This window comes from Onychomys torridus, chromosome 9 (assembly GCF_903995425.1).
Source record: "Onychomys torridus chromosome 9, mOncTor1.1, whole genome shotgun sequence".
NCBI lineage: Eukaryota > Metazoa > Chordata > Mammalia > Rodentia > Cricetidae > Onychomys > Onychomys torridus.
Window position 1 is genome coordinate 15,678,802 of NC_050451.1, and position 18,866 is coordinate 15,697,667.

The 18,866-nt window shown below is 37.1% G+C and overlaps 1 protein-coding gene across 4 annotated transcripts in view; it reads right to left on the minus strand.

The window, feature by feature from the left end:
• Znf385d (zinc finger protein 385D) overlaps positions 1-18,866 on the minus strand; it is a 924,801-nt gene that overhangs the window by 135,040 nt on the left and 770,895 nt on the right. For all 4 annotated transcript variants that reach the window (XM_036199939.1, XM_036199941.1, XM_036199940.1 and 1 more), the window contains one exon: positions 14,553-14,663. In XM_036199939.1, coding sequence (XP_036055832.1) covers positions 14,553-14,663 — 111 coding nt within the window. The remainder of the gene's footprint in view (positions 1-14,552; positions 14,664-18,866) is intronic.

Here is an 18,866-nt window from a genome sequence, read left to right on the forward strand (position 1 = left end):
TTGGGTTCTTGGTTCTATAAGAAAGTAGGCCAAGCAAGCCAGTAAGCACAATTCTTCCATGGTTTCTGCTTTAATTCCTGCCTTCAGTTTCCTGTCCTGCTTGAGCTCCTGTTCTGACCTCCTTCAATGATGAATGTGGAAGCATAAGCCAAATAAACTCTTTCCTTCCCAGGTATCTTTGGTTATGGTGTTTCATCACAGCAATAGTAACCCTAAGACAGAAAGATTGCAAACTTGGTCTAGATTACATATCAAGACTCCATTTCATTAAGCCATGAATTGAATATATACCTCCATGACAGAATGCTTGCATAAGGGTAAGGCCCCATGTCAACTGTTAGCACTGTAAAACAAAAATAAAACAAAACAACAAAAACTCTAATAATTAAATCAGATACAATTTTAACATCAAAGCTCTCAGCAGCCATAGTTGATGGAGCTGTGTGCATGCTCTAAGGATTTTTCCTTAAAAAATATTAGTATTGTTATTGGTACTGTTGTTATTCTGTGTGCCATGCAGAGGGACACATATGCCACACTGTGCCTGTGGAGTTGGTTCCCTCTTTTCACCTCTATATATGATCCAGGGATTGAACTCATGTCATCAAGCTTGTGGGCAAGAACCTTTACCCACAGTGCCATCTCACTGGCTTCAAGAATTTTGTCTTTTAATTGAAGAGGAAAGTAGCAATTCTGGAAAGTCCTCATCCATCTAATCCTGACATCCTTTTAAAGTGGATACTAAAGAGAGAAGAGGGAACGTCTTTTTATATGCTGTGAATATCTGTTGCTCTGATTGGTTGATTGGCCAGTAGCTAGGCAAGAAGTATAGGTGGAATAAGCAGACAAGGAGAATTCTGGGAAGAGGAAGGCTGAGTCAAGAGATGCCAACAAGCCGCCCAAGGAACAACATGTATTGGTAGGCAGGTAAAGCCATCGAACATGAGACAATACATGGATTTAATAGTTATAGGCTAATTTAAGATATAAGAGCTAGTTAGCAAAAACTCTTGAGCCATGGCCATGCAGTTTTAGTTAATATAAGCCTCTGTGTGTTTACTTGGGGCTGCAGGGCTACAGAAGCCAGGCAGGAGCAGAAAAATTTCAGCTACAGAGAAGAAAACAAAGAGAATGATCAAGATGGTGGTTGCTCTCTGACATGGGGTCTTGGGAGAGTAAGTACATGGCTGTTAGTGTTGGATAGTTTAGATTAAGATATTTAGGATATTTTAGCTAACTAAATGGTGCTAGTTTAGTTGAGATTGGCATACAGAGTCAGAGGAGAAATTTCATTTGGAGATACTAGTGTCAGGTTCTTTGGAACCTCACAATAATTCATTTTTCTCTCCCTCTTCCAGATTCTCAGGCATTTGTTCTGAAAACCTGGTCTGGGAGCCTGTCCCTGGAGAAGGCACCTCATCCCTTCATATGATAGGGCAGCCCTGTAGTGTGGTAATCTTCATTCTATAATGTTCTCCTGTAACCTAGGACTTTGCTTAAATACAAAGGAAATATAGTTCTGAAAATGAAATATTCTTTGTAGTTTTGGACTTTCATTCTTAGCATGTTTCAGTATCAAGACTGGCAGTTTATTGAGAGGAGAGGGTGAGAACAAAATTCGAGTAATGGGATCCCATTATTTCCCAAAATCTGCTTCAAATTCTCTACCTAAATATAATGTGCGAATGAAATTATGATGTGAAGACCATCTTCAGAGAAGAAAAGCTGAGAGAGATGGGGGGGGGGGATTGGTTCTTCCCTTAGTTAGCTATAAAGGCTTATTATTCCATGTCAGAATCCCCAAGTTAGAATTTTCCCCACACTTTGAGTGTTTTATAAACAAGGGAACATAACCACTGAAGTGATGCTGCATTCACTTGGCTACTGTTAAAACCGTGAAATCAAACTGTAGTCTGTCCTGACAAACTGTCACAGCAAACAAGCCATTAGACTTGCCGATCATAGCTGAGAAGAGGAAATGGTTTATTCTGTTCTTTGTATCCTGAGGAGATATGGGCTGCTTAGTGTTGGGAAGTCATAGGAGTGGGTTCTGGAAAGTACACAAGGGTAACTTTTAAATCTGTGTGATATTAATGCATCTACATAAATCTGACACACTCCAATCCTGGGAAGCTTCCAGAACACAGAGAAAGTGGTGAGCAAGCTTGAACTCAGTTTTTCTAAGTGCTCAACTCCCAACTAACATTATAGGTTTTACACATGTCCATAAAGATGACTTGTCTTTTTGCCCTAGCTTTTGTTTTATAACTTAAGAACCATAAATAGTAAAATGTCTCCGTATGATGTGAAAACACAGAACTCTTTCTCATAGTACTTATTTTAAAAAGAGAAATATTTATATAATTTGAAGAGAAACTGGGGCTGAGTTATTTATTTTACACAAAATAGAAAATATTAGTGTCATGGAAACTTTAGGCTATTGTAATGAAGCCATTTAAAGGAGACAGCTGGTTTCTAATCAAATCTACATTATTGTGTAATTTCTAGCCACAATGTTGCCTGATTCTTTGTACTTTAACTGCCAAATTATTTTTCATGGTTTTCTAAATTTCTTAGATTTTACACAATAATAAAAATAATGCAAATCATGGAGAGAACAAATAAGGACTAATTGGAGCACATATACTTTAACCACATACCTGTTTCAAGTGTTTAATGAAATCAGTAAATAGTTTGCTCTGTATATATGCTATCATTGCACTAGCAACTTCTCTGCAATGATATTAGTTTAGGAAATACAAGATAACCTAGAGAAATCAGGAAGATTTTGACTGCATATAACATATACTACACACACTGTGTAAGAGCAATGCTGACATTGAGCGATTGGTTTCAAAATATTTATTTCTCGACATCTTTTCAAACCACAAAGGCAGAGAGTTAATGTTACTTAAAATAATATGAAAATTAAAGATAAATATTCAGTTTCCCAAGCCAAAAAAGAAAACAAAAAATTCTAATTCAGGAAACATTAAAAAAAAAAAAATTAACACAATTAGACTTGCAAACATCCAAGTGAAACATATGATAAGCTGGTTTTACAGTGGTACTGAATATTCACTGAATTATAATTCATGTGATTTGAATTTCCATAATATATGCACTAACGATTGGAAAACTTAATATGATAATGGGGATAAAATAGATTATGAGCAGAATAATTGGGCAAATAATCGAGGAGACGAAGGGAGCTATTTTGGAAGATGATTTTTGCTGAGGGAGGAGGCAGAGTCCAAGGCAGACATGACAACTCAATGAGACACAATGTAAATGATAAAACCTTCCACAAAAGCCTTGGAGGAAAATGCTTTTCCCCCACGGAGGGCTGGTTTGTACTGGCCTCCAGGTGTAACATTACGTGCACTGATGAGCTGATCAACAGAACAGAACTTCTATCCAGCTGCAATCAAGAGTGATTGATGGTTGGGACAAAAAAAGTTGATTATCATGACAAGTTCACTGATGCAGAGAAAATAAGCCCTGCTTGGGAAATGGATAGAATCTGTTGAGAGACTACTTCTGCAACCTTATTTAAAAAGGAGTCTACAGGAAGGTTAAAAGCCCCACCGACAGGGCCTGATCATCAATAAGCTGTATAAGAATAAGTTTGCCATACAGCCTTCTCTACACCAGATCTTGATATAAGGGCTGCAAAGCTCATTTGTGCCCAGTACAGATAAGGTCCATATACAGACTGTTATGTATGATTATGCAAAAATCGCTTGTGTTTCAAAAGCATCAGAACAAAGCACTCACGCCTAGAAAACTAAACTCTTTGTCAAATGTGTCCTGCTTTCAGCTGCCCTATTCTGTACCCCTACATACATACGAGTTTCCCACAGGACTGTAAGCTTGATCTTGATCAGGTTCAATTTGTGTCAAAACATTGATTTGGAACAAGACAACAAATGCTAGGGGCCTTATTCTGCATTTAAAGTAAGGTTTGTCTGGCTTCAAAACAGTTGAGCCTATAACAAAACATTTGATGTGAAACAAGATTCTGAAACACTGCCTAGATTAGGCAGGACTGGTGGATCAGTCTCAATAGCCATATAAGAAATTCTACCCAGGTACACTAAGTATGGTTTGCAATTTCCAACATGCCTGATATAGTTTCAGTTTCATTTAATCCAGGATCAAGACGAATTATCACCCCTAAAACAATCACCATAAGAAAACTTCTAGTGTGAAGAAATAAAAGTACATCGGTGGGTGTGTTTGATCTATACAGAGATCTGGGGAAATTTTGACACTTGGAAAACATAAATATGTGTTATCATGATTGCTCTAACTATTAATGCAGAAAATAAGCCTCAGTTAAAAAAAAGAGCCAAGAGCAAAGAACAAACGTTAAGAGGAAAAGGTACAAACAGCCACAAAATCCAGATAATAATATACACTTCTGATTCGTCAACGTTCTTTGCTCCTCTACCCAGGAATGCGGCTCTGTTGCTCTAGTTTCAGGGCAGTTGTGAAATAGTTTTATAAGAAGTTGAAATAAATTATTATAAAACATAACACAATGGTCCTGAGGACTGGTGACTGGAGTTAATGTAAAGGAAGGGGCAAGCTTTATCTCTAAGACTTTAGATTCTTATGAGTTCGGTACTTAGCTCAGTGGTAGAGCGATTGCCAAAGCCTTGAGTTCGATCTTCAGCTCCAAAGAATTTTTAAATAAATAAATAAATAAAAGACTTTAGATTCTTGGTGACAATTATCTCATTTTCTACAATTTGTTAGTGGGTAGTACCACTTCAAGAACTTCATATGGTTGTCAAAATAGATGGAGAATCATTGATTAAACTTATGTGAGATAGTATATCAGGTGACTTCTAGGTCACTAACTGGGTTACATCAGGCTTCTTATCCCATGGCTAATAACCACCAATCTCAGTCAAACTGTGAGGTGGTTGTCAACATCCTTTGAAGTCATGTATAATCATAAAGTTCAAATTGGAAGTTTAGATGCTAGTGACTTTTTTTTAAAAACAATCTAAAGCTCCAAGGCTGACACAAAATAAGCCATAGATCATGAGAGTCATCGGCAGCCCAGGCCCAAGTCTAATTCAACTTTCTTCCTTTCAATTGAAGGAATTTTCATACTTAGTTTAGTATCCCATAGCTTCAGATATGAATTCTGCATGAGGATCAGGCACTAAGGAGGAGGAATACCCAAGTTCATCATCATCAATATATACTGAGGGTGGCAAACACACAGTGGCACAGCTGGAGGCAGAGTCTTGCTTGCAATTCCATCTTCCTTCCAAAGAGCTAAGGGAGGGGTCTCTGGGCTTGATTGCTCCCTTCATTGATCCACTCATAGTTTGTCGAGTGTTATCTCAGGCTTTTACAGAATGTTCCTGCATCAACAGCTGGTCACCTCCACGTCTGAGACCCAAAGTCAATTTTGGGTTCACTGGGATGGAAACTTCTCTGTTGCTTCACTGGCACAGGCCTCCTTCTCATAGGCCTACATTCCTATACGTCCAGGGATATGCCTGGCACAATCTTGTTCCCAGCATCTTCCTGACATGACAGAGTTCCAGGAGCCATGGCAGCATTCAGTCACACTCTTTAAGTAGCTCTAAGTTTTGAAATGCATTTCTATACTTTAGTAGGTATACAGTGTTGATCAGTTTCTGATATATATATAAAGCCTGTTGCCCAAATTCATAGTATTTCACCCATGTATCATTGGCTAATGAGAAATAAAAGCACTATACTAGAACTCAATCCCACTCTCTTAGCTATTTCAATTCTTGGGAACTTTACACATTCAACTACACAGTCTGCCATCTCTGTAGGTTTCTCCATCTATGAAACCTACAGATGAAGAGAAAGACTATTTAAAATTTATAGTTTATTTTAATTATTTCTTATTTCTGTGTGTGAATGTGTGGGCAAGTGTACAGTATGCCATATATATGTAGGGCAAAGCATAGCTTGTGGGAGTTTGTTTTTCCTTTGACAATGTGGGTTCTGGGCATGGAAATCAGGTCTTCAGGCTTGACTAAATGTGCCTCTACCCACTAAGCCATCTATCTCTTCCCAGAAAACCTCATAGACATTTATTTGCCTTAATATAGACCTGCTTTCCAGGGGCAATCAGAATGCTCAGAAATAGTTATCTCTCTGCTAATAGGAGACTTACTGGTCCTATGAAATATCAACTTTCTCTTTTTAGATGTTTAAAATCTGATTTTCTATGTGTGGATAAGAATTTGGAGAAATATAGGCTCCCAGATTCCTCTTTTCTCAGCCTATCCTTCATTTTATCCTCAGATGGTTGAACACTGCCCAGTTTAGACTTTCTTGACTATCCCACTCTCACTGACTTGGACCCTTACTCTTACGATACTCAGAGTGGCTTCCTTAGCCTCTTGATTTGCTTCCTGGGCTCAGCAGTTAAGAGCACTGACTGTTCTTCCAATGAATCTGTGTCCCTCTTCCAGCACCCACTGGAAGTTAACTAGTGTCTACAATTCCAACTTCAAGGACCCCACACCATTTTCCGGTCTATGTAGGCACCAGGAATTCTCATGGCATACACACACACACACACACACACACACACACACACACACACACACACGTGTAAAATATAAATAAGTATAAAAATAATATTTTTAAAGTTTTATTCTTTGAACTGTCCTGACAGCACTGGGTTTTCCACTCAGAACTCAGCAGCTAGTGCAGCTGAGAGACAAAAGGGCCCAAATGTAAACTTGGAGGTTATGATAGTCAATGGAGCCACCCAGGCATGTGGACACGCAGTCTGTCAGCACCCACCTCAGAACATGGCTTACACAGGTCATCCAAGAACCCACTTACATTTCATCCAGCTGGCTCTCACACAGGTCTCTTCTCTGATAAGCATATTATCACTGACAGAAAATTGCTCTTCAGAAGAAAATGGCAACTAATGAAAAGACCATGATGCCCAAGCCAAAACTGTAACTTACTGTGAGTCTCACAGACCAAAAGATTCTCCTCTGAAAGAGATCTGTCAAATCTGACTGAATTCTACCTTAGAACACATCCCTCAGAAGGGTCTTCAACATAAAAACAAACACTTCAATACTAAAAACAAAATAAAAAAAGATTAACCTTTCAAATAGAAGTGTATTTTCTGAAGAATAGCAAAGGTATTCCAAATTTGATGTTTCTTATGAGATGATTTAACATTCGGGAGTGGGGGACACATGACTGTATTATGTATTCCATAAAATAAAATGACCTTGCATTAGAGTTTGTAATCCTTCATGCCACATTGTATTTCATTTGATCATCACTAAAGTATGTGGCTAGTAGTTTACTTTTACTTATTCAGTGAGTTTTGAGACAGTGTCAGGCTAGCGTCAGACTCATCACATTCTCCTGCCTCAACCTCCAGTTCTGGACCTGACTTGATGAGCCATTTTATCTATTTATTTATTACATTTTTACTTCATTCCATATATTTTTTGTGTATGTGGGCATGTATATGTGTGAGTACACCGTGTCATGACATGTATGTGCAGAAGACAGGCCAAACTATGGGAGTCAGTTCCTTCCTTCCACCGTGTGGGAGCTAAGGATCAGACTTGGATAGTCAGACTTGGTACCAAGCACCTTTATCTACTGAAATATTTGGTTGGCCCTTGGTTACTCATCTTAAGTCACAAGATTGTGAAACTGTTAATTCAAAGAGAAGCCCAAAGCACCCAGTTTCTAGGCAGCAGTTGACAAGTTGTCTAGTTCTGACTGGTGGCTTTCCTGCCCTTTCAGTCTCTTCCCTGGTATTGTCTTCAAGCTTGGGATTGGTTGCATATTTTAAGTGCTGGTCATTAGGAACCTTTCTCCTACACATTTATTAAGACTACAACATGGGTACTTTCCTCAGCATGTTTATAGACAACAGACACTACCAGATGTGGGCAAGAATTAATTAGAAATTTAACAAAGGGGGCTGGAGAGATGGCTCATAGGTTAAGAGCACCAACTGCTCTTCCAGAGGTCCTGAGTTCAATTCCCAGCACCCACATGGTGGCTCACAATCATCTGTAATGAGATCTGGTGCCCTCTTCTATATACATAATAAATAAATAAATCTAAAGCCTGATCTGACCTAGTCTGGTGATCAGATGGCTAAATACCCTGTCATGCTGGAACTCTCGCCCAATAACTGATGGAAGTGGATGCAGAGATCCTCAGTCAGGCCCCAGGTGGAGCTCCAGGTGTCCAACTGTCGAGAAAGAGGAAGGTCTGCAAGAGCGTGAATTGTTGAATCCAAGATTGCAAAACGCACAGGGACAAATAGCCAAACGAATGTAAGCACATGAATTATGAAAAAGGCTGTGGAGCCCCCAGCTGGATCAGGCCCTCTGGATAAGTGAGACAATTGAATAGCTTGATCTGCTTGGGAGGCACCCAGTTTGTGGGACCAGGATCTGTCCTTAGTGCATGAGCTGGCTGTTTGAAACCTTGGGCTTACACAGGGACACTTTGCACAGTCTGGAAGGAGGTGACAGGACCTGCCTGTACTGAATCCACCAGGTTTAAATGAATCCCCAGGGGTGCCTTGATCCTGGAGGACATGGGAATAGAGGGGAGGGGCTGAGAGGAAGGTGGAGGTGGGGGCGGGAGTGGGGAGGACAGGGGAACCCATGGCTGATGTATACAATTTAAAACACATAATAATAAAGAAAAAAAAATGGATAAAAAAAATCTCAAAATGGAATTTACAATTTAAGAAGAAAAATGAAGTGCTAAAGAATACAAAGATAAAGGTATAATATTTCATTTTATGCTTTACAAAATTTAAGAATGCTTGCAACATAGGTATTTGTTGTTTTATTTGTTTGTAAGTAAGTTGGAGCTGGAGAAATGGTACAGTGGTTAGGAGCACTTACTGTCTTTCAGAAGACCTGGTTTCAGCACCCAGTATCATAAACACCTGTACATCCAGTTTCAGAGAACCTTGCTCTAGAGACGCCTGCATGCATGTAGGGCAGATTAACTCATGAAGGCACATCCACATCCACAGAAATATAAGAAATAAATATTTTTAAGGTAAAATGTAAATGGATAAGTCTTTGATATTGATACAACCATCAGTTTTTGTTTAAGTGGTATTTCAGCATCATCCCCAAATAATATTGATTGTAATATTAAAGAGATTTTTAACACATGATGTGAAGAGCAGATTGAGTGATTTAGTTACTTGGAAAGAAAAGTCACTGCTAGTGCTGACTTTATGAGCATTATGAAAACTTTAAACTGCTTAATTTCACTATATGCCTGGATTAAAAATGTAGAACACAAGTAATAAAAAAATCACAATATTAATTAATTATTCATTATTAATATCTCCTACTTTACAATAGTATTGGGGAATCTATTAATGAAGCTGGTGGTTATCTCAAACATCTTCCTTTATTAAAGGTCAGAGGCTTCTGAGCCATGGTATCTTCTAATAATTGCCTGTTCCCTCTGTTGCTTCATCAAATAAGTTCCTAGAAGTAATTAATGTTTGATAGTCCTGAGTTGTAGCAGGAAAGTTACTGCATTATAACTCAGGCATTTGAATTTGAACTTGTATTTAAACTGTCAATGTGCCTATTCTTGAATTGTGAGTGGGACTGAGTGAGAAGAACCAGGAGTCTTTGTGGATAAAGTCCACACTTTCTGTATACCAGTTCTCAGCCCAAACATTAATCCATTGAAACTCAAGGCTATCTCTCCAGGACAGTGTGGCTTATGAGGAATTGTGCAGAGCTCTGACTATGCTGCTTAGCAGCATCCTATGCAATGAGAAAACTAATAAGCAAGCAACATGAGAGCATCTCTCTGTCTCTGCTCTTGACTGTGGTTGTGATGTCTCAAGCTCTTGCTGTTGTGACTTCCCCACATTGATGGACTATAACCTGGAATTGTGAGCTAAAACCTCTTCTCCCCTATGTTGCTTTTCATGAGGGCACTTTATCATTTTGTTACTGTAACAGAAATATAACCAGAACACCAGCTATTGGCCACCTGACCACTTACAAATCTCTTACAGTATGCCTTAGCTTGGCATAAGAACTTAGCAGTTTCTTCTGCCTCTAGCATACAATAAAACTCTATTATGATGAGCTTGACTATAAAGACACATTTTATATTACTTGGTTGGGAACTAGAGATCTTATTTCATGTTCTACAAACAATCATCAAATATTTCTTCTTTGTTTCACTTAATCATCTTATATCCATGCTAGTCCAGTTTTAAGTCATCTTTCAAAAGCATACTTACTAACTTGCTCAGGCTACATAAGAATTCATGCTTATTTTAAGACAATGATAAAATAATTGAGCACATTACAGCCTTTCAGCCTTTATTTGTATGTTTTTGTGTAACTCCAGTATATACATATGAATATTAAAATATTTTATTCAGTAAAAAGTTTGTATCAAGCAAAGGCCATCTGATTTAATTGAATTGAATATAGTTTATGACATTTTAAAAGCTATTTGCAGGGCCCTAGCTGGAAATTATAGCATATAAAAAAAAAAACAGGTATGTACAACATCACACTACATAGTTTTTAATATGAAGGGTTAAAAAATAAATAAAAGCTTAGAGAAGGAGAGGAAATTGAATTTTCATGACCCAGAGATGAAAAGAGTTGTAAGCTATTATTCTCACTGGAAAGGGAAGAAGCTTTGAAATGTAAAAAGGCTCCTGTGGCAAGAACACTTTCCTAGTGACAGAAAATTCAATCAAGCACACAAGTGAATGACAGTGTTGCTCCAGAACATTCCAGGCTTAAAAACAGAAACAAGAAAATAAAATCCAGATTGACTAGAAAGAACAAATGGGCAGCAGTTTGGGGATTAGGAAGGGCTTCCTTGGTATTTAAGTATTATGATACCACATACATGTATATTGATCTTAAAAGTTTTCTCTAATTTTACATCTCTAAGAGAAGGTCAATTGTTACATTTTGATTCTGCAATAATTGTATCATTAGCAAAATATGGTGAAACTGTTGCCTTTTTGAAATAAGCATTAGATCTTTATATTTAAAAAGAAAAACAAAACTGTTGTTTAAAAAATTAACCCTCAAGTGGCAAGATGGCTTAGAAGGTAAAAGTACTTGCTACCAACCCTGAGGACAAAGCTTGGATCCTTGGGACACACATGTTAGAAGGAAAGATTGATTCTGACCTTCACATCCAGGTTGTGACAAATGCATGCTCATTCACATACATGTATAGTTAACTAAACAAGTAGAATATCAATCATTTAAATATTAATCCTATATGGTGAGTTTACATCAAACATTAATTATAAATGAAAATCAAAGAGCAATGAATGTATAGGAGCTTATAAAACACAGAGGTCATTTGCTCTGTGTTTTATAATTTCAGGGCTATAAAGTTAATGTCTTAATATGTAGTTGGAATCCTGATCAGACTCCCTCAGAAAGCATCCATGGTAGAGAGCAATCTCCAATGATGGCTACAGTCTCATCCCTTGAAAGTAAACATGTGATATATGACACGGAAAAGTGGGGTTAAGTTAGCAGATTCAATTAAAGTTGCTAGTTGGTTGAATTGAAAGTGAGGCAATTATCCTGGATTATTAGGTTGGCACAGTATGATCTGTTGATATGCAGGAGTCGGGCAGAAAAGTCAATGCAACTGAGTAAAGAACTGAACACCCCTCTGATACCTAGAGAAGTGGAGAGGCTCATAAGCCTCTATGAGCCAGAAACCAGAAGGAACTATGTTCTTCTTCATAGCCCTCTGTAGCAACAAAATCCTTTCAATATGCTGATAATATCCAGAGAGGCTCATGTTAGACTTCTTGCCCCCAGAACAATGAAGTGACATATTTGTATTTTTCCCAGCCACAGTACAAATAGAAAACTAGTATACACACTGTCTAGTCATGGATCGAGCCTGCAGTGGTTAATAATGACCCAGACCTGTAAGCCTAAATACCATAGTAGCTTGTCCATATTCTTTTGATCACATGTCATACCACAAAATTGTGAGAACAGTAGCCAGCTATCCCTGATAAAGATACATGCGGACCTTATGCTACCTAGAAACACTATTAGAAAAATAAATGGCTATTGTCTTTTTAATAAGAAAATGAGATTATTTTGGTGAATAGAAACATGGTAAAAGTTCTTGTATTACCTTCCACAGTTAATGTTAACAATGATATTTGTGAATGTAAAGGTCACTTAAAGTTTATTGGATAACATTTTTAGTTCCTAGTCATGATTGGGATATCAATATAGGGGAATAGAAACACCCTCCCAAATTAGAACCATCCCCTGGAAATGCTGAATGATTCATTACTGGGAATGATGACATGGAAAGTAGAATTCTTGTACTCAGTGCAAAGGCCAACAGATGCTAGTTCTAATGATCTTGAAGTATCATTCTGACTCCTAACACACAGTGTTGCTCTTTAATAGAGTGAAAAATATTGATAGTGAAACTGTTGGAAGATGGAGGTACTAAAATGGCCTCATCACATGTGAAAAGCTGGCACCTTGGTTTAGGGGGAGTCTTGTCATCTTTATCTGGTAATTTTCAAAGTAAAATTTCAATTCAATGTAAGTAGAACAGGAACTAAGCAAAAGCCACTTTCAAAAAATAATGGTGACAGAAATGTGTTTTCATTTACCCAGTGTTCAGAAAAGAGCTCACAGCTTATAACACTGGTTTTGAATCTTAGGATCAAAAGGACTATGTCTGAAACAAAAGCTTATCATGGAACAAATAACTTTTATCATACCATTTAAATCTTTGGTAATTTAAAACTTTGTATAATCTATTCTGAAAAGTATAAGTTGAACACATAAATGAAAATAAAAATAAATACAATGTTAACTAAAAAAGAAGCAATGAGTTCATGACTCTTATTTACATGTTAGAAGGATGCTACATTTTTACAATGACTAGAAGAAATCATTACAAATCATTATTTTATAATATGTTATTTTTCATGAATTAAGCAACTCTGTGGTAAACTTTAGTTCCAGTCAAAAAAAGATGTTCAGCTTTTAAAAAACAAATTAAAATTTAAAAACATTTAAAAAAAAATCCTTTCTGAAGAGATCATGTGTGTTTAGTGTCTAGTTTTAACCAGTTAATATATTATTAGAACCATTCAAGTGAGGCTGTGGGTTGGGGCTTTTGCTCTGGCCAAATTCTCATGTTGAAATCCTAATGCTTGAGGTGAAGCATTAGGAAATGAGGTCTTTGTTAATGTGATCATGAAGGCAGAAAACGGTGTTCCCTGGAGCTGCTTGATCAGTCAGTCTGCCTTGTGGAAGCCTGGTGAGAATGTACCACCTACAAGCCAGGCAGCAGATCTTTGCCAGACTCAGAAATTGCCAGCAGTTAGGCTTGGACTTCCCAGCCTCTGGAACTAGTAAGTTTCATTTATTATGAACTACCTAAGTACCCCAGGAGAGGTCTATGAAGTTCAAATGCATCAGGACAAGTCTAGCAGACTCCTTTCTTTCAAGTCAGCAGAAGGAATGTTTGAACTGCAACAGAAGGCTTGAGTTCCATGACCTAAGAAATCCTCACAGAAAATGAACTGTTCTGCTCCAGAAGAAATGAGCCATTTGTCTAGGCTCTGTGTACTACCTGTGGCTGGTCACTGCCTTTGGTGATCTCAGCAAATGACATTCTCCATACGGTCTGGCAACTTTGCATAGGTATTGGCCCCCCAGGGTGGGGGTCCATTCAGATAGCAAGCATGGGCCTTTATTTGCTGACAGTCTTGAGTACCAAGTGTCCAACCCCTGCTTCTTCTAGATCCACAATTCTTTCTTCTGTGCCTCTCAGGACTAACTTGTCACCAAAGCAGATTTATGGATTGAGAAAGAGTCACAAATATTTTCATATTTGTTACAAGTAAACATTGGTATTACTGTGATGGATCCACAATCTACCTTCCTCCTCATGAAAATTGTAACCAGTGAAAACAGCCTCCCCAACACTGTCAAAGCCTTGGCCAAGTCCCCAGACATCTCCCTTCTGTCTTGGTCCCCATGCAACTTTCACTCTATTTGTGCTTTAGAAACTGATGTCTTTGGGGCACCCTATTCATTTGCACTTCTGAGACCATACACACTTACTTCCCCAAGCACTAATTTGGAATTGGGAGCCTATCAATAGTGAGAAAAAAAGAGTTGAAGCCAAAGTCTTGGTCATGGGAAATGATCTGTCTTACTTCAGAGATACAATTCATTAAAACTTTCACTGGCTCTGAATTTGATAATCTCCAAAGACAAAGTATATCGTATGATATACAATAAGTGTTCTCAAGATACTAAAAACAAAACATTAAACTTTTAAGTCTATCTAGTTGTACATGCAATTTTTCTATAGTAAATAATAAATATGGTATTAAAATCCCCACCTAAAGAACACGTGGACTTGCATGCTATCTTTGGATTTGTGCATGCTCAGTTGCTGGAAAAAAGAAACCCCAAAACTCAAACCATATAATATATCTTGTAGTGATTAAGTGGTACACTCACATCTGAATTAAATCTCAACTGGCAAATGTTGCATGAGATGATTTGCTTTCTCCGATGAGGAAGAGGAACCCCGAATGTATGATTTATTACGGCTTTCTGAATAGGGTCCATCTGTAAGGAGAGAAAACACACACACACACACACAACAGATAGAAATAAAGGTTGTCAGTTTCACTTGTTTCATTTAATCTTCACAGCTCCTGTCTACTGCCTATGCTATAAAGAACAATGTTAGCCTAAGAAAAGGCATTTCTACTTTCCTGGAAAATAGATAACAATAAGCCCAAAGCATGATATGATAAGAAGATGAAAAATGTTCCCATTAGTGTCTACACACTAAGTGCTTTGCTCATTTAGGACCAACAATTGCCACAGTTTGATAATATTTATGTATAATTAAAGGTCTATGGAAACTCGAGTTCTTACTAGTTTGAACAGTCTAACATAGAAATGTGTTTATATCGTTGTCCAAATCTGAACTTCAAACCACACAGTCAAGTCTGAATATTAATTATGCACCACTACCCAATTTTAGTCTGTTTTGTATCTTATAGACCCTAAAAGTACAGCATGCAAATCTAGTTTTAAAGGAATGGACACACAGAACTATACACTAGCTCACTTGGCAATCCATTTTTGATCACCATCTACAAGTTTCATGTCAATCTTCTATGGCCTTATATTGGTGGAGTCAAAGAGTCTCAGCAAAATGTTAGTTATCTCCATCTCAGTTCAGAACTATGTTAGATGTAATATTCCTTTACCAAGTACTGACCTAGAGGCCATATGCAAATTTCCCACCAATTAGTATCAGATCAAAATTTTGGTCTGCACTGTAATCCTTGGATGGGATCTTTGGTGACTTGCATCCAACTTTTCAAGTTGGGATGAGGTTTAACTATGATGACTCATAAAAATTACTTAACATTATTTTGTGTGCACTAAGAAACAAATGTATAGATAGCTACATTGTAGAGTATGTGAAAGGGGAAAGTTAACATGAACCTCAGACTTTGATAATCATTCTTGGTATCGTTACATGGTCATTTAAATTTTTTCAATATTATATACATGTTCACACACAGAGAGATACATATATCCACAATGACTATTAAATATTCCCATACTCGGAATTATTTTCTTCTTTACTGTTATTATTATTTTTTTTGTCTCAGTATATCACCCAGGCAGGCTTTGAACTTAATGTATTTCAGGCTGGCCTCAAATTCATAATCTTTTAGGATCATCTTCTTGCAAGCTGAGAATATGGGTATACATCACTACATTTAGCTACAAATCTTAACCCATATTCATAGGCCTTACTAAAGACTTCAAGGTAGCTTGAGATAGCTTGAAAATGATGTGACACAGTAAGAGTGAGGAATATGTCTAAGAAATGATGCCTAATGTTCAGTTTGTTACATATTATAATTTAGTAATTTTCCTAATAAAAACATTGGTAATTTTTTAAATTGTTGGAGCCAGCTACCTGGCCCTATCTATCTGCTGGTAGGTAGGAGACAGTTCTGGGTCTCTGACATTTACAATTCTTTGGTTTCTTGTCTAATCTAGCATTTGTAATGTACATTGCAAATGGCACTCAGTGGTATCTTCCAGGTGTTGCCCCTCAGCTTGGTGTTTAGTCAAGTTATAGCAATCAAAAGAATTCATGGGCATGATCAAATTCATCTTCTGCCTTCCTTAAGTTGATAATTTCAATAGGAGATGGTGTGTACACCTGCAATTGATATGACTGAGGCCAAAGCAGAAGGATCAAAGATTTGAGGCCAGGTGATACTGCTGCACAGTGAGAGCATGTCTCAAAGAAACAAACCAAAATAAGCCATTTGACACATTTTTCCCCATTCTGGGTGTAACCTTGGCTGTTCCAGTGATTTTTATTCTCATTTTTAAGTAGTAATAAGTTACAAGGTCCCGCCCTCCCACTTACTGTTCAATCTTACCATGTTGTTTTTTAAAATCCATTTTTATTTGGATATAATTAGCCTCGTCAATGTTAAATGTAAGGCCCAGAAACAACTGATCCACTTTCTGTCACTACATTTTAATTTTATGTGGTACACATAGAATAGAGAGGCTTGTGCATGCCAAGAAAGTGTTCCTGTCATGAAAATTTTGCCATTTCCCTAAGTTCATATAAATGGTATTATGGAATATGAGGTCATGGTGTCTGATATTCTTACAGCTCATCATGCTGTCACCTACATCCACACCTTTAGTGTTCCTTCAAGTGGCTACATCACAATGTATTTTTGCACTTAGCAGTAGGTATACATTTGCATGGTTTGCAGCACATTTCACGTTATGCTTCACTCTTAACAATTTAAAATCATTGTTAAATTCAGTTCAGTTCCTTTATCTAAGCATGGAAATCTAATAAAAAAGGATTGCCCCTTTCCTTCACTTGACCCTGCTACAGGACAGTGTGGGGAAAGGCCAGGGGTCTGGTGTAGAATTCTTCTCCATATATACTGCCATGTTTTGCATTCCAGCCAAGTTTTTATCATCTCATCTCAAGCACTACTCATCCCTATTTCCACAGAAAACAAAACAAAACAAAAAATAACAGTAAACCAAGTATGAGACCTTAGAGGTCACACATAGCTCACTCTGATTCCTGGGGTTAGTCTCACCCATTGAACATGCCATCCCACACTTCTACAGCGCACATACAGAATGATTTTCTCTGCACCCTTCAGGTGAAAAGTAGAATGAAGTTGCTAATTCAGAGAACATGGTCCCACTGAGTTCTGTTGCAAGTATTCAGTGCACAAAAAAAAAAAAGAATGATTTTTCTCAGGGCAGAAAGTGAATTCTTCCCATAACCCATTAAGCCTTAATGATCAATGATTAAGGGATATTACAGTTTCCCTGTAATGGTATTTTAAAATATAAACACCCTTCATATTTATATCAAAGACTTTCTTTGTAAATACACAGCACTAGTTTTTAATCTCATAATGGTGAGCAGGACATTATTTTTCTCTTTCTATAATACTGGATAATCAGAATTTACTGGTTTGAATATCCCGATTTTTATGGAAGATATTTCAGATCTAGATACTGCATGCAAATGTGACATGTTCTCAAAATTCTTTTGCTTGGATTGAATGATGCTGTGATCATTGTGACTATAAAATCAGATTTCAAGATGCAAATGGGCATATTATTCAGCAATTGTTTTATCTTCCTATATATTTTGGAGTGAGGAAGATTTAATGGAATTGTATGCTATAAATGGATGTCACAAAGTATAATTAACATCAAAAATTCTTGTAACTTCAGGACTCTAGACAAATTTACTAAAATCTAACACCTTTAACAGTGAAATTTAATAATAATGTCTTATATACAAATGCATACAATGAGTTAATAGAAAGAGCAAAGTTTGAATAATAACTAATCCTACAACTACAAATAACTAAGTGACATATGAAACGATGTTCACTAAAGCCAGAATCTACTAACAAACTGGGGATTCTCACACAGACACTTTATCCATTTTCCTAAAGTTATAGACATTTACCATACTTGCTTACAAAGAAGGTCATATACATTTTCATCATATAAATCAGAGGATCTCATCAGTTGAACAGTTGTATCTTACAGTGTGTGCACATCATCGTCAGAGTTCTACACAATGGAGAATAGATGCAGCTAGCATGTGCAGGAGACATAAGAAGGTTCTTGGGTCAATGTGCTTTTGGAAAATTCAAAATTCCAATATAGGCAATGATAACACACAACGGGAAATTAATATCTTAGAGACAGCTACAACAAGGTTATTCACATGATGATTCTACAACAGTGTAAACACAGTTTTGCTCTTTTTCTTTAAAATTTTTCTTTTAAATTCTTTTAAATTTGATTTTCCAATGCAAACAGTGGTGTAGGAAAAGAAATTTATTTTGAAAATGTAGATGAAATATTAAGATTCCTGTGTAAATAAAGGACGCAGAACAAACATCATAATACAGAGAATCTTCATGCATGAGACATACCCCAAGGACACCACACGACACTCAGGTAAAGGGTTGAAAGGATGGTAAAAATCAACATGGTGAACAGTGGCACTTTTGTCTGATTTCTAAGTAGAGATATTTTAAAGGGCAGAATTTCAAAATTCATAAACTTGGTCCTAAACACAAATAAAAGATAAATATGACATTCTACCTATTGCTATGCTTGCCTCTTCTCTAGACTAAAATTACATTTCAAACTCAGCCTATGGCCTTACTTAAAGCCAAGTGAGCATGTTTTTCTTCATTTCAGACTTAAGGCCCTTTGTATTTC